We start from the raw sequence: 16,369 nt of genomic DNA on the forward strand, positions 1-16,369 counted from the left end.
GCAATGGGTGTCACATATACACAGAGCCAGGTGTACTGGGGGCTGCAGTATGGATGTACCCCCAAACCAGCCACAATCCCCCATAATCCCTCCCCCAGTCACTGCAATGGATGTCACTATTGGGGAATGTGAGAATGGAAAATGGTGATGAAATAAGTGAAATAATTCTGCTGGTCTCTGCTGCAATCAGGGCTGTTATACTCACTGTAATTCCTCTATCCGGCTTGTTGTCAGAGCTGCCATCAGGACACCAAATTCAGGACCCCCCAAATTATTAACAGACAGATCCAGCTTCCTCAGAGTCTGGTTATTCCTTATCCCGGATGCCAGTTGGGGGCAGCAACTGGAAGGCAGATAATTTCTTTGCAGACTGTAGGAGAAAAATGTTACCAGAAATCTGTACAAAACAAGAGAAACTACATACCTTTTATAAGATGTATCCTTCTTATTGAATGTAAGTGGTTTTAATTTCATTATAATTCACTTTTTTTTTTTAAATAAGCCCTTTTTTAAAATAAACTGCCATATGCAAGTCCGCAGCTAGGGACACTATAGTTATATTTTTCATAGGGGCAACATTTTGTACCACAACAGAACTGTGTTTTTAAGGTGAACCTGAACAAACCAGAAGACAAAAAGCTAGATACTTACCAAAGTAGAGGTCCTCCACGACCCCACCATTGCCATGCTTAAAGGGGAACTGAAGAGAGAGGTATATGGAGGCTGTCATGTTTATTTTTTTTTTTTTTTATATAAAGAGCTTTATTATATAATAAGGCAAATATAACAACAAGCTGGAGAAGCTAAAATAGCAAAACATATACAGAAGGAAGATAAAAACAAACGTGGATAAACATCCTACACGTATATATGTTGAAGAGCAAAATTCCGATGTCCATACCGTTCCACCTAGGAAATGGGGCACAAAAGTGCCTCCTACTGAGATCCTAGGGATCAGTCCAATCTAATAAGTTCCATAGTACATTGCTCTTCTTGACTGAAAGGAAAACCCTAACCTAGAACTAACCCCAAAATAAAATCAAAGAAAAAAAAAAAAAAAAGGGGAAAAGGAAAAATAACATCCTGTCTAAGCACAAGAGTCCCGAATGTCATAGAGGTATACAAAACAATTAGAAACCCATCACACAACTGTCCAAGGGGAACTAAAATTGCCTATAGGATTTCCATGCATCCCAAATAAGATCAAATCTTGCTATATTCTCAACACTATAATAATAGACTCGATCAATTAACATCATCAAGTCAAGACGCTGAATAACCAGAGCTAACTCCAAATCAGTGGATTTCCACTGGAGGGCTATTGACCATTGGGCAGCCAATAACATATATCTATATAAGGGTCGGAAACTTCCAGGAACTTCATCATTAGCCATATATAAAAGGGCCTGGGAAGCAGTCAGAGAGATTGGAAAACCAAACACGTCTCGTATTAAATGTTTCCATGAATCCCAAAAACATTGTGCACGAGGGCAATCCCAAAAAACATGCACCAGAGACCCTTCTATACCACAACCGCGGAAACAAGACGAAGAGGCCAAAGGATACATTTTATGAATTTTAACTGGGGTGTAATACCACCGAAACAAAAGCTTAACCGCCGTATCTTTCACCATATTTGACTTTACCACCTTAGAGACTGCAGTCCAGATAAGGGACCAGTCATATTGTGTAAGCTGAATTCCCAATTCCTGTTCCCAGGCCCTCATGTATGGCATTTTATCTACATTGTCCCGACCCAATAATAATGCATACAATAATGAAATGAGACCTTTTCGACGAGTAAACCCGAAGTAAAGTGATTCAAAAGTTGTAGGCTCAAACATTGGGAAGGAAGGAAATAACGATGAAAAATAATGTTTAATTTGACAAAATCGAAACGCCTCTTCCAAGGGGGCATCTTGACCAAATCGAAGCATATTAAATGTAACTGAGACATCCCTGATCCAAAACTTATTAGCCGTAGAAAGGCCCTTATCTCTCCACCAGGAAAACATCTGGGGGTTCCTAAAAGCCGGAACAAATCGAGGATTACCAAAAATAGAAGTAAAGGGGGAGGGAAAGGACATAAGGTTATATGATGTTGCTATAGAAATCCATAACTTGGCTAGTGATGATACAATCCTGTTCTTGCCAGAAAGAGCTGCTATATCTTTTTTAGCTGCAACCGTGACCAGGGAAGATAAATAAAAAGGAGAGATTGAGGTTGATTCAAACTGATACCAAGCAGGGGGATTAGAATCTATACCCCAATCCAGGATTTGACCAAGTTCAGCAGCCAAATAGTAATGCCACAATCTCGGTAGACCAATACCACCCTGTAGGGGAGATCTATAAAGAATCTGTGCCCGAACTCTAGCAGGCTTACCATCCCAAACAAATTTGTTTATTTGAGATTGCAGGCCAGACAGAGATTTCTTAGCCATAGTTATAGGGAGCATGCGGAATAAATATAATAACTTGGGAAGAATGATCATCTTGCATGCTAAACTTCTTCCAAGCCATGAGACCTTGTACGAGGACCAAGTTTTCAGAAGTTGAGTGATAGTGTTAGCTGTATGTGAAAAATTAGCTCCATACAGATCCCCATAGCAAGGCGTAAGAAACACTCCCAAGTATTTAAATTTAGATCTACTCCATTTGAATCCATAAGTAGTTTCCAGCCAGTTAATCGTATGAGGATACAAATTAACCGGGAGGGCTGTGGATTTAGAAGGATTAACCTTGAGACCAGAGAAATCGGCAAATGTATCTAATAATTGAAATAAATTAGGCAAAGAGGTCAAGAGTCTAGTCAAGAACAGGAGAGCATCATCAGCATATAAGGCCAATTTAACGTTATCAATTCCATACCCATGTATATCAGGATGTCGTCTGATCGCAACCGCCAGAGGCTCTAAAGCAAGAGCAAATAGCAGTGGCGAAAGAGGGCAACCCTGTCGAGTGCCTCTTTTGAGAGAGACGGGTGCAGAAGAAGCTCCAGGAATGCGAATTATAGTGGATGGAGAATTATACAAAGCTGAAACTGCAGTGATGATAGGTCCAGATAGGCCAAAGCCCTCCAATGCTGCAATCAAGTATTGCCAACCCACTGAGTCAAAGGCCTTACTAATATCTAGGCCTAACATAAAAAATCTAGATTTTTTAAGTTCAGCATCTTGCAAGATATTTACAGCTAGTCTAACATTATCAGAGCCTTGTCTGCCAGTAATAAAACCAGTCTGAGTAGGAGCTACAAGGTTACCCACCATAGAACCCAATCTAGTAGCCAGGATCTTAGCAAACAATTTAATGTCATTGTTTAGAATGGAAATAGGTCTAAATCCAGCCGGAGAGGAGTGATCAGCATCTGGTTTGGGAAGCAGGGACATGGAAGCCAAAAGCATATCGGGAGGGAGTTTTTCACCCTGAAGTATAGCATTGCACATTGAGGTCAGAGGGACTGAGAGTATGTCTGCAAATTTTTTTTAATATGGAGGAGAAAACCCATCTGGGCCCGGAGCAGTAGAAAGCTTGAGAGATTTAATTGCAACAAGCACCTCTGTGGTTGTAATTGGAGCATTAAGTGAATTTAATTGTTCAGAAGTCAAAACAGGCAGATGTAAGGCATCAAGCCATGCTTTGAGCTCAACGGTATTAGATGATACTTCGGTACCTAGGAGATTCCGATAATACTCCTCAAAAATTTTTAAAACTTTTGGAGGGAGAACTTCCTCAACACCTCTAGAACTTTTCAATTTGTAAACATGAGGAGGTTTATAATACCGGTTAAGTTTGCGAGCAAATTGAGTAGAGGGATTATTGCCTCGTAGCAAAAATTTAGCCTTAGAGAACTTCAATGCCTTAGCATGAGAGGTGTCTAATAAAGAATTCAGTTCGGTTCGTTTCAAATTAATTTCGTGCAAGATGTCTCTAGTCATAGTTCCGAAATGACGCTTGTAGAGCGAGTCAAGTTCAGCTGATAAGGAGAGAATCTTTTGTGACCTAAGTTTTTTTTGCACGAGCCGCTTTAGCTATAAAAACACCTCTCAGAACCGGCTTATGGGCCGCCCATCTAAGAACAGATGAGGTGTTATCCTCATTGTTAAAGAAAAAATATTCCTCCAACTCACCCATCACAGACAATCTATCGGATTCCTCAGCTAAAAGAGAATCATTAAGTCTCCAATTGTTGGGACTAAAAGGTAAGCCAAAGCCGACCATAGTAGACTGAACCATATGATGGTCAGACCAACTACACGTAACAATATCTGAGGTGGAGGAATTGGAGGCAAGTACTGAGGACAAAAAAATATAATCCAAACGAGCATAAGACTGGCGGGGATGAGAAAAAAAAGTATACTGTTTGCAACCGATATTATGGGCCCTCCAGATATCAATAACATCAGATCTCGAAAGAAGTCTAGTGAGTCTTCTAGGAAAGGTTTGAGCAAAAGGAGATTGAACCGATCTATCGAAAAGAGGATTAGCTACAGCATTGAAGTCTCCTGCAATAATCAAATGGGAGGCCGATAGCCTGTCTAATTGGGAAGTCAAAAGTTGTATAAATGAAGTTTTAGAGGCATTGGGAGCATAGCAGTTAACCAACATAACAGATTTACCCTCCAAGATACCCTGAAGAATCAAAATCCTACCCTCCGGGTCCACAAAAGAATCAATAAGGGAGAACGAAACAGAATTGTGAAATACTATGGCTACTCCTCTGGCTTTTTTTGTAAATGAGGAATAATAAGCTCTATTATATGACCTATGCAAAAAGGTGGGTGCCTTGGAATGAACAAAATGAGTCTCCTGAAGAAAAAGAACCGAAGCTTTGAGGCTCTGATAATGTTGAAACGCCTTCCTGCGCTTAACAGGTTCGTTCAACCCCTGGACATTGTGTGTAATCACGTTAAACACCCTAGGCATGAGAAAGCATTAATCAGAAGCATCAAAATATCAAAAAATGCATATAAGGTAAAAGTTTGCACAGACAGGACTCCTGTGAGAACAAAAAACACATAACCAAAATCAAAAACAAAATGAGACAAAAAAACATGAGCAAATCAACCAAACATGACGTAATCACTGGGCAGACTCTCTTAACTGTCCCACTACACATAGGCCCAGGAACTCTCAGTGGCATAACCAGGACCTCACTGAGAGGGGGGGTGTCAACCAGGTGGCAAAACTCCAAACCTTGGAAAAGCAGTTAGTTTGGCACAGTAGAGGGGATTCATTCCCCAGCCGTATCATGTTTTAGTGTGCCAGGTACGAGGAAGTTTATTGAGAGGTTGCTTCCGATAAGCCTCCAATTGAGCCAAGGAGACTTGTAGACCCATAGAGTTCAGAAGTGAAACACCTTGCTCCAGTGAAGAAATAGCGTGTACTTTGCCATCTCGAGAGAGAAGAAGCTTGGTAGGAAATCCCCACTTATAAGGCAGTTGTTGCTCTCTAAGGAAGGCCGTCAAAGGGGCAAGAGATCTGCGCCTCTGCAGAGTAAACTGAGATAAGTCAGTGAATACCTTGATGTTGCTGTAAGGTTCTGGAAGATGTTTATGCTGTCGCATATAGGAAGAAAAGGCATCCTTGACATGGTAGAACTGAAAACAAGCTATAGAGTCCCTGGGAACCTTCTCCGGTAGATAAGTAGGTTTAGGCAATCTATGAGCACGTTCAATAGTGTATTCGATGCTGGTGTATTGCGGTATGACCGACTTGACCATGTCAATAAGAAAGTCCTTTAATTGTGAATTGCTCACCGATTCATCGATACCCCGGAATTTAAGATTGCATCGTCGGTTACGATCCTCCAGATCAGCAATTTTTAGCTGTGTAGCTTCGTTAGTCGCATCATGGCGCTCAAACTCGGAGACAGTTTTATTGTGCTCATCAATTAGCATAGAAATACAGTCCTCATTTTCAGAAACACGTGCCCCCAGGGCGTCCAGAGATTGCTGCATGGAATTGGTGATAGCCAAGACCCTGTTTGTCATAGATGTCTCTAAAGCAATCATCATATCTTTGAAGAAGGCACGATCAATTGGCTGATCAGATACTGGCATATCAGTAAAAACACTATTGAGGCCTGGAGCTGGGGTATGCTGTGGAGAGGCCTCTGAGTCAGAGTCTGCAGGGTCCGACAGCCTGGGCTTAGATTTAGCTGGACTGAGGAAGGTGGGGGAGGGGGCCTCCAAGTCAGAGATATCAGAGGCTGGTGAACTATGAGACAAGGCAGCTTTTGACCCCTGTGATGCGGATAGCTGTGAGGCACCGCCGTGACTGGATGCGGAATTATGTACGCCTGCCGCCTGTTTAGATGACTGAAATGCGTTCGTGATGCGTACAGGTAATGTGGACTTACGTGGCGCGGGGGAGCCGGTGCCATGTTGCTCACTTTGCGACCTGGGCCTCCTCCGGCTGAACATGTCGGGGATACGCTGCGGACGCTGAACCATCGGCTGAGAAGAGCTGGAGGCCTCCATCTCCTCTCCCATTGAGGTTTGAGTGCAATTATCTTCGCTGGCCATGCTGTGAAAGTCGCTTCAAAAGGCTGGGGTGAGGAGCTCCTCTATCAGGCAGCCATTCGTAGATTAAGATTTATAGCTTATAGTTACTAGTGATCAGGAGTTTATGCCTGTAGTGTGGTAGTTACATTAGAATGGTATTAGGATAGAGTGGTGGAGGAGATAGACTTGAGATGCTGTTTGCTGAACCTCTTTTGTACACTGTGTAGTTCCTTTTAATAGTTAGTGCTCATGCTACTGGTGAAAAGCAGTTTTCTCCTTGTTATTTGAGCCTATTGGCACCCTCAGAGCAGTTTTTTCAAGTTGCGGCCTAGTATGCTGGAGAGGCCTGGGCCTCGATTTGTGATGGCACCCGAGCTGCGGGAGGGGTCTGGCGCGGTAGTTCCGCCGGTTGTCCAAAGTTTCCCTGCTGGAGTTGTGAGAGTGTGGGGAGGTTCAGGAGGGTGTCCCTTTGTGTTTAGATGCAGGGGTTTTGTTTAATAATGGAACCCACCTCGTTCTTCTGTGTGCTCGGGCTGCTGGATGTCTGTTGTTGCTGCTGGAGGCCTGATGCTGCAACCTCTGCTCCGACGATGTGTGAGTTAGGGGAGCTTTATTTTTCTGCTCAACCCTTCTGCTGGTAGTCCTGTAGCTGTCACCGAGTCTCTGACAGGTTTTGGGGTGTCAGGTTAAGCTGGGTGCCTGTTGTTTGCCGGGTCTTGTAGAGCAGTGTTTCTCAACTTTTTTAAACCAAGTACCCCTTGTTGCTACTCCGTCTCCCCGAAGTACCCCCAGCGACTGCGCAAGCTATATGATGAAAACAAACACACATGCTTGGGAGGATAAGGGTGCTGGGTGAGTCTGGCTGAGGGTGCTGGATGGGGAGAGACTGGTGAGGGTGATCAGAGACAGGTGAGGTGGCTGGCAGAGGGTGATGGATGGTGAGAGACAGGTGAGGGTACTGGCTGAGGCTTATGGGTGGTGAGGAACAGGTAAATGTGCTGGCTGCGGCTGGCAGAGGGTGATGGATGGTGAGTGTGCTAGTAGAGGGTGATGGGTGGTGAGAGACAGGTGAGGGTGCTGACTGAGGCTGGGACCTACCATTTTGCTGCTGACAGCACTGTAAAGTCCATGACTAAGCTGAGTCCGGGCTACACGCAAGAAATATTTGCGCTCCTGTGACTGCTGTGCACAGTTCATTAAGACTGTACCTGCCCTTGTGCAGAAAGCTTCTGGCCTCTGAAGTGCGATAGGAGAGTGCACACAGCTTGGACCATGCATGTGCAGTAGTCCACGACCCAGCTGGATCGCGTTCTTCACTGGAGCACAATAGGGAGGACCAGAAGGATGGTGAGGGACCCTACAGGAGACTGGAAGAAGACCCAGGGAAGTAAAAAATATTTTCTTCCCATTAAAGAGTTATCAGGCATTCCAAAAGAAAAGAAGTGCTACTTACCCAGGGCTTCCTCCAGCCCCAAGCTCTCAGCATGTCCCTCGCCACAGCTCTGCAGTCAGCTGTTCGCTGCCGCTGCCTCCCAGCCCCCGGCGATGACGTCAGGCCGACCTGCGCCGGGGACCAGGAGCGAGCTGCGGCGAACGGCTGCGGGCAGAGCTGTGGTGAGGGACATGCTGGGAACTTGGGGCTGGAGGAAGCCCCGGGAAAGTCCCACTTATTTTCTTTTGGAATGCCTGATAACTCCTTTAAGTCTCAGAATTACTTTTGACACATTTTTTAGTAGAAAATGTACATCAGTCCTGAAAGGAATAAAGAAGGATTGGGTCCTCCAAAGACAGACTGTCCCTCAGAAAAATGCTTGGAGCTCTGACTGCATCCAACTTATTACATCTGAATGTGTATTTTGTGGATTGCCTGGATGAATATTTTTGGAAAGGACAATACAAGATCTCATTCCAGCATGTGTCTGCACTGCTGAGGCCTTGGCTGTGTGTCCAGTGTGTAAACAGGAATCCCAAAGAGGGGGGTTTATGGCAGAGAAGGAGAGGCACAGGGATAACGCAGTGACAGATGAGAGCAGCAGCTTTGATCTCTGAAGATGGAACTTTATATATATATACTGTACTGGGTCATACTACAAAGTACTGACTCCCAGAAAAAGAGTGGACCAGAAGGCAAAAACAACACTACATACACTTCTCATAGGAACTCTCCGCACTACAAACATGTCCTGTCATTAACATACCAGACTGCAGACCAGCCGCTGATGCAGAGAAGGCAAAGCAAATGGCTGGAACAAGCCTGGAACTTCACTGCGAGTCTGCCTGTCAGGGGAAGGGGTGGGGCCACATGCCTGCATCTAGTGCTGTGCACGGAGGAACAGGGAGACTGAGACTGCTAGTGCTACGAATATTTCAATGTAGCTTTAGACAATGGGGAGAGAACGATGCGAACCCCCTGCAGTGGTCTTGCGTACCCCCAGGGGTACGCGTACCACGTGTTGAGAAACCCTGTTGTAGAGGAGCTGCAAGATTTGCTTCCATCCACCATTAGCGCTAGGCCACGCCCCCCTGTCATGTTTATTTCCTTTTAGACAATACCAGTTGCCTGGCAGCCCTGCTGATCCTCTGCCTCTAATACTATTAGCCATAGCCCCTGAACAAGCATGCAGCAGATCAGGTGTTTCAGTGGTTCAGACTTATAAGTCTGATCTGACAAGACTAGCTGCATGCTTTTTTCTGGTTTTAATCAGATACTACTGCAGAGAAATAGACCAGCAGGGCTGCCAGGCAACTGGTATTGATTAAAAGGAAATAAACATGACAGCCTCCATATACCTCTCTCTTCAGTTCCCCTTTAAGCCCTCTGGATATAGCCAATAAGAGATTGTCAGATTTGTTGTGGTGTCAGTGCTCCCTGCTGTGAATGAGTAAACCTGTACTGCATCTCTGTGATAATGGCCCCGCCTTCACAGTACACCAAAGCTGCCCATCCATGAGCCGCACCATGTTACTGCGCTGACACGGCTGTACTCATGCAGGGCAGTACTGCCGCTCTGGTTCATGAAGTGGAGCATGGCTGGGAGCAGTCAGAGGGTGCCGGCCAGCGGGGGTGGAGTTAATGTGGATGCAGAAAGCCTCTGGACTATTCAGAAGCTTCCCACTACCTAGGTAAGTATCTAATGTTTGTCCCCCGGCAAATTCAGGTTTTCTTTAAAGGACAACTATTAAATAAACTGCAATTCTGTAACTCCCACATGCCTGTAGAGCTTTTAGCCAGTAACAATAGAAGGCTTTTCAGAAGTCTCTTATCACAGCTTGTGTGAAGGGAATGCCTTGTCTATCAGGTCCCTGCTGTTGAATGCAGGAATGTACCATGTACACAGGTGGCACTTCCCTGTTACTATTCATAGAAGAATATTTTACTGTTTGTTTCTGCCCTGCTTACACACATACTGCTTTCTCACAGATCATATGAGAACAGCAGAGAAAGGATCTAAAGAGAAGGAGTCTTTCTTTATTCCTGTACTTGCATGTTTACACCCCCCATTCAGAATGAGCTCTTCCTGGCTGTTTACTTTAGAACTATGTAAAGCAGAGACCCCCTTCAAACGGTAATGAATGCAGCAGCCAGGCTTATCAACACCTCCTATAGCAGCACCTCCTAAACTCCCCTCTGTAAAGCCCTCCACTGGCTCCCCATCCACCTCAGTATCATCTTCAAAATTCTGTGCTTGGCCTACAAAATGGTGCATAGGACACACCCGCCCTACATTTCTGTTGTTGTCCACAGGAACATACTACGGCTGCTCTTACTCCCTGTAGCAGGCTCCCACCAGCCATTAAACTCGCCCTGAACTTTAATTCCCTCAAACAAGCCCTCAAAACTCACCATTTCATGTTTGCCAACCTAAACTCCACCCCCATCCCCCAAATTAGTGCCATAATACGTTAGAGCACCCACTCAACACATGCACCTGTTGTGTCTCTACCCTAACCTTTAGATTGTAAGCCTCTCTCAGGGACCTCCTAGTGCCTACAGCTTTATTGCCCACCCTCACCCCACTCTCACGAACTAGAATGGATTTGAACTATTTTTACCAAAGACAGTAACCTCCGGAGTGTTATGCCGCTCAGGAGGTTACGTGACTTTGTGTCCCAGGATGAATAAATGTGCTCTAATAGCTGTAAAACCTTCTGCTAGCACTAGGCTAGCTAGTAAATGTGTCCGGCACCTCCCGATCCCCAGGGATAGCCCCATTTATACATTACCCCCCTCTGGTTCCAGTGATGGATGCAGACTCCCAGCACAGCTCCTCACTATGGGGAGGTTTGCACATGATGTCATGCGCAAACCTGATCCTCCCCATAGAGAGACCGGAGCTGTGCAGGGAGGCTGCACGATCACTGGATCCAGGGAGGGTAATGTATAAATGGGGAGATCCCTGGGGATTGGGGGCTGCCGGACGCATTTACTAGCTAGCCTAGTGCTAGCAGAAGGTTTTACAGCTATTAGAGCACATTTATTCAGCCTGGAATACTCCTGAAGACAGACGGCGGTATGCCCGACATAGTGTCGGGCATACCGCTAAGGAGGTTAAACTATTACTACCAAAGACATTCAACCCTACCACATGATCCTGTTTCCTGTTTCTTGTTCTGAGTTCCCTGTATGTCCCACCTTGTATATTAACCCCGTTTATCTTTTGTACAGTACTGCATAATATGCTGGTGCTTTATACATACAATAAATAATAATGAAAGTGTCAGGCTTTGAATGACTGATACAAATAACTTGACACCATGGCAGACTAGATCTGGGGGCGGCACAGGCAGCCCAAATGTGCCTACATAATATTTACATTAATTGGCACAGTAACAGAGCATGACATGAGTGGTCACACTCTGCTGGTGTCACTAATCACAGTCACTGGACCATGTGACACTGGTGACTACTACCTAAAACTGACCATCAGGGGAGCTAGCCTGGATCTCTGCGTGTTTGCTATGTCACTATCAGAGCCCTGTGACATCACACTGCCCCCTAATTCTATTCTACTGTCACATATACACAGAGCCAGGTGTACTGGGGGCTGCAGTATGGATGTACCCCCAATCAGCCACAATCCCCAATAATCCCTCCCCCAGTCACTGCAATGGGTGTCACATATACACTGAGCCAGGTGTACTGGGGGCTGCAGTATGGATGTACCCCCAATCAGCCACAATCCCCAATAATCCCTCCCCCAGTCACTGCAATGGGTGTCACATATACACAGAGCCAGGTGTACTGGGGGCTGCAGCATGGATGTACCCCCAAACCAGTCACAATACCCCGATACCCCTCCCCCAGTCACTGCAATGGGTGTCACATATACACACAGCCAGGTGTACTGGGGGCTGCAGTATGGATGTACCCCCAAACCAGCCACAATCCCCCATAATACCTCCCCCAGTCACTGCAATGGGTGTCACATATACACAGAGCCAGGTGTACTGGGGGATGCAGTATGGATGTACCCCCAAACCAGCGACAATCCCCCCATAATCCCTCCCCCAGTCACTGCAATGGGTGTCACATATACACAGAGCCAGGTGTACTTGAGGCTGCAGCATGGATGTACCCCCAAACCAGCCACAATCCCCCCATAATCCCTCCCCCAGTCACTGCAATAGGTGTCACTATTGGGGAATGTGAAAATGGAAAATTATGATGAAATAAAGGGAAATAATTCTGCTGATCTCTGCTGCAATCAGGGCTGTTATACTCACTCTAATTCCTCTATCCGGCTTGTTGTCAGAGCCGCCATCAGGACACTGAATTCATCACCCCCCAGACTGTTGTGTGACAGGTCCAGCTTTCTCAGAGTCTTGTTATTCCTTATTCCGCATGCCAGTCCAGGGCAGGAGCTGGAGCACAGTCCATATCTATGCAAACTGTGCAAGAAGAAAAGAAAGGTTACCAGAAATCTGTATACTGCAGGATATATACTGCATACAATTTATAAGATTTACCCTTCTTATATTCATGCGCGCTCCTGCGCTCGCTCCCGTTGTTGCCCGTTAACAGAGAGATGCGTTCCCATTTATTAATCTAAGTCCCCAATTAAATGAACGCCGGCGTCTGTTGTTACACTGCCACACATTACTCCCGATTCACGTCCTTACGTACATGAATCGGAAATAATGACTGAGGACATCATAACAAATTACATAAGAAAAAAATACATAAATAGTTGCCTTAGGGACTGAACTTGAATAGGTATTTGAAGAGGGTATATAACTGTTATTTTTTAATTTGAGGACTTATAATTAGTGATGGACGCAAAACTTAAAAAATGCACTTTATTTCCAAATAAAATACTGGCACCATGCATTGTACTAGGGAAATATTTTAAACGTTGCAATAACCGGAACAAATGGGCAAATAAAATATGTGGGTTTTATCCACAGTAGAACATTTTATTTTAACACTTGGCGAAAAACTGAGAAATAATTTATTTTTTTCCATTTTTTTTCTTATTATTACAATTAAAATGTGTTTAGAATAAAATAATTCTTAGCACAATGTACCTCCCTAAGAATGCCTATCGTATATACTCGGCTATACGTCAAGAAATGTAACACTGACTCAAAGTTTAAAAGTGGTGGGTGGACTTATACATGAGTAGTCCTAAATTTCCCAATTTATAGCCAATATGCCAGTGTGCTTTAATTACCCCTCCCTCCCACCCACCATCACCCATAGGGAGCCCCTTACCCTGTCTCCATTTCACCCCTCCCTCCCACCATTGCCCAAGCATTTGATGCTTATAATCTCCCCCTCCCTCCCACCATCACCCATAGGGAGCCCCCTACCCTGTCTCCATTTCACCCCTCCCTCCCACCATTGCCCAAGCATTTGATGCTTATAATCCCCCCTCCCATCCCCCATCACCCAATGGGAGCCGTCTGTATCAATCACCTACTTGCGCTTTGTAATCCTATGCAAAGTGATTCCCGCGGCAGAAGCCGTCACCCCTCATCAGCGTGTGCTGCTTCCTCTCTTCTCCCTTCACTTGCGCTGACCTACGTACTTTATTGTAGCCCCGCCTCCCGGTGTCAGAAGATGGGGCTACGCTAAAGTACGGAGGTCAGCGCGAGTGAAAGGAGAAGAGTGGAAGCAGCAAACGCTGATGGGGGTGACGGCTTCTGCCGCGGGAATCACTTTACACAGGATTACAAAGTGCAAGTAGGAAATTGATACAGACGGCTCCCACTGGGTGATGGTGGGAGGGAGGGGTGAAATGGAGACAGGGTAAGGGGCTCTCTATGGGTGATGGTGGGTGGGAGGGAGGGGTAATTTAGGGGCAGCAAGCATTTGGGTGATGGTGGGTGGGAGGAATTACACGCAGCATGGATGGGGGGGAGTTGCAGGCAGCATGCATTTGGATGATGGTGGGAGGGAGTGTAATATACGAGGCAGCTGCGGCGAACAGCACTGCCGCCGCAGCTGCCTCCATGCGGCCATCCGTCCATCCGGTGTCCAGGACGCCAAGGACAGAGCCTGCTCGCATGCCGGGGATCGCCTTAGCGCGCGCCCAGACGGGACCTTTATGCGGGGAGGAAGCCCATCAGCTGACCTGCCGGTCGGCTGATGTCACAGGAGTCCCACGGCGCCCAGGATTGATTGATTCTGGAGGGGGCGTGCCAGTGGGGTCTCCTCTGCTTCTTAAGCCTGCGGGCTTCATTGTTGCACTGTCTGTGTGACGGATTGCGGAGAAACCGCCGCGCATTCTGGCAGTGAGGGGGCGGAATACGCGCACAGAGCGGTGGTTTCCCCGCAGCAACATGCTTCTGGTTTGTCTGGACCTAGTAGTGCACACAGATGGACAGCTACGCGCGCGCCGCAAGACAGGCTTTTTATGCCAATAGGAGAAGGGTCAGCTGATCGAGGCGGTCAGCTGATCCCAGCTCAGCAGGTGGTTGGTTGATGGGAGCTGGGCGGCGCTGTGGAGCGCTTTACTATATATATCTCTTGCTGTTCAGTTGCTGGTTGTCTGGCGTTACGAATACCTATGTGTTAGCACTCAGACCAAGTCAGATCTTTCAGTGTGGTGGAACCAGGAGGACCTAGGGAATCCACACTTAGCCAGTTCACTGTATTATTATCTGTGTTATTCTCTAGCATAGTTCCAGGGTGTAGAGACCACGGAACTCACACCCCAGACTAGGAATGTTGTATCTCATCTGTGTTATTCCTTAGACCAGTTCCAGGGTGTAGAGACCACGGACCTCACACCCCAGACTAGGAATATTGTATATCATCTGTGTTATTCCTTAGACCAGTTCCAGGGTGTAGAGACCACGGACCTCACACCCCAGACTAGGAATATTGTATATCATCTGTGTTATTCCTTAGACCAGTTCCAGAGTGTAGAGACCACGGACCTCACACCCCAGACTAGGAATATTGTATATCATCTGTGTTATTCCTTAGACCAGCCCCTGGGTGTGAGACGACGGACCTCACACTCAAGACTAGGCATTACTGGATATCAGTTTATGAATTGTATCTCTCCTGACTTCTCTTCTGTTTTCTGATTCGGTACCTTCGCACATCTGATCTACTGTTGCCGACCCTGCCTGTCCCTGGTTACCGAATCTGTCTCCTGTCTCTGTATTTTATCTGCCTGTGTGTTGCCGACCCGGCCTGCCCGACCCTTCTGGCTGTCACCCAACCTTTGGGTGCTCAGTCCTCCTGCAGGGGTCCCCTGCTCCTCAGAGGGGGGCCCTGTTGCAAAACCAGTCGGGGACTCTCCCTCTTGGAGCCCTTGACTGCAATAGAGTCTTTCTCTACTTATTGGACCACCTGCTACCCCGGTGGTTCAATACCTACTGTTACATCAAACACTTACACACTTCAGGTGTCTAGAGGTTAGTACTATATCTGTATTATTGGTGATTCTGCAGATCATCCATAATCAGGTATAGATCTGTATTCTTGGTGATACTGCAGATCACCAATAATCAGATTCTCTCCGGTTGCTGACACCTATCGTTACAGAACCCAGACCAAAACAAAACGGACGCACTTAGCAGTCGTCTTGACACACTCACCACCTCGGTGGAAAATCTCATCAAAGTGATGGACGGTCAGCAGGCCCAGATCTCTGCTTTATCTGGGTCACTACAAGTCCTTCAGACGACTGTAAATTCAGTGTGATCCCCTCCAGTCACAGACTTAAGAATGTCTGTACCCGAAAAGTTTTCTGGCCAGAGATCTGACTTTCAGAATTTTAAGAATCGTGTAATGTCATATTTTGAACTGAGGCCTAACCTGTCAGGAACAGAGGCACAGAGAATTATCTTTATTAAGACCTTACTCTCAGGGGATGCTCAGACCTGGGCGTATAATTTAGCGTCAGGACATGAAGCACTCAGGTCAGTTGAGGAGTTTTTTAAGTCCATAGCCATAATTTATGATGATCCAGACATTGCCTCTACCGCTGAACGGAAGTTGAAAACCTTGCGTCAAGGCAAGGATCCAGTGGAGGTTTATGCAGCTGAGTTCAGAAAGTGGTCGGTGTCAGCTAGGTGGGGGGCTTTTGCGTTGCTGGATTGTTTTCTATCAGGGTTGTCAGACGCAGTCTCTGAATTGATGTTGGGATACCCTGAACCGAAAACCATTGAGGAAGCAATCTCTTTGGCAGTACGGGTTGATCGTCTGGTACGATATCAAAAACAAACCCGTGGTAAGGACAGGATCAGATATATCTCCTATGCCACTCCTCCGCCTGCCTCACCGCCACCTGAGCCAATGCAAATAGGTCAGTCTAAATTGACGCGGTCAGAGAGAAATCGCAGGAAGAAAGAACAGCTCTGTTTATACTGTGCAGAGGAGGGTCATAGAGTGCAGAATTGTCCCAGGA

General features: G+C 46.2%; 1 protein-coding gene across 1 annotated transcript in view; it reads right to left on the reverse strand.

The window, feature by feature from the left end:
• LOC137544555 (protein NLRC5-like) overlaps nt 1–16,369 on the reverse strand; it is a 302,732-nt gene that overhangs the window by 240,682 nt on the left and 45,681 nt on the right. Inside the window, exons 3-4 of the mRNA XM_068265657.1 lie at nt 12,231–12,395; nt 206–370 (exon numbers count right to left, since the gene is read on the reverse strand). Of these exons, the coding sequence (XP_068121758.1) occupies nt 206–370; nt 12,231–12,395 (330 nt within the window). The remainder of the gene's footprint in view (nt 1–205; nt 371–12,230; nt 12,396–16,369) is intronic.

Source organism: Hyperolius riggenbachi, chromosome 1 (assembly GCF_040937935.1).
Source record: "Hyperolius riggenbachi isolate aHypRig1 chromosome 1, aHypRig1.pri, whole genome shotgun sequence".
In the NCBI taxonomy this organism is placed as follows: domain Eukaryota; kingdom Metazoa; phylum Chordata; class Amphibia; order Anura; family Hyperoliidae; genus Hyperolius; species Hyperolius riggenbachi.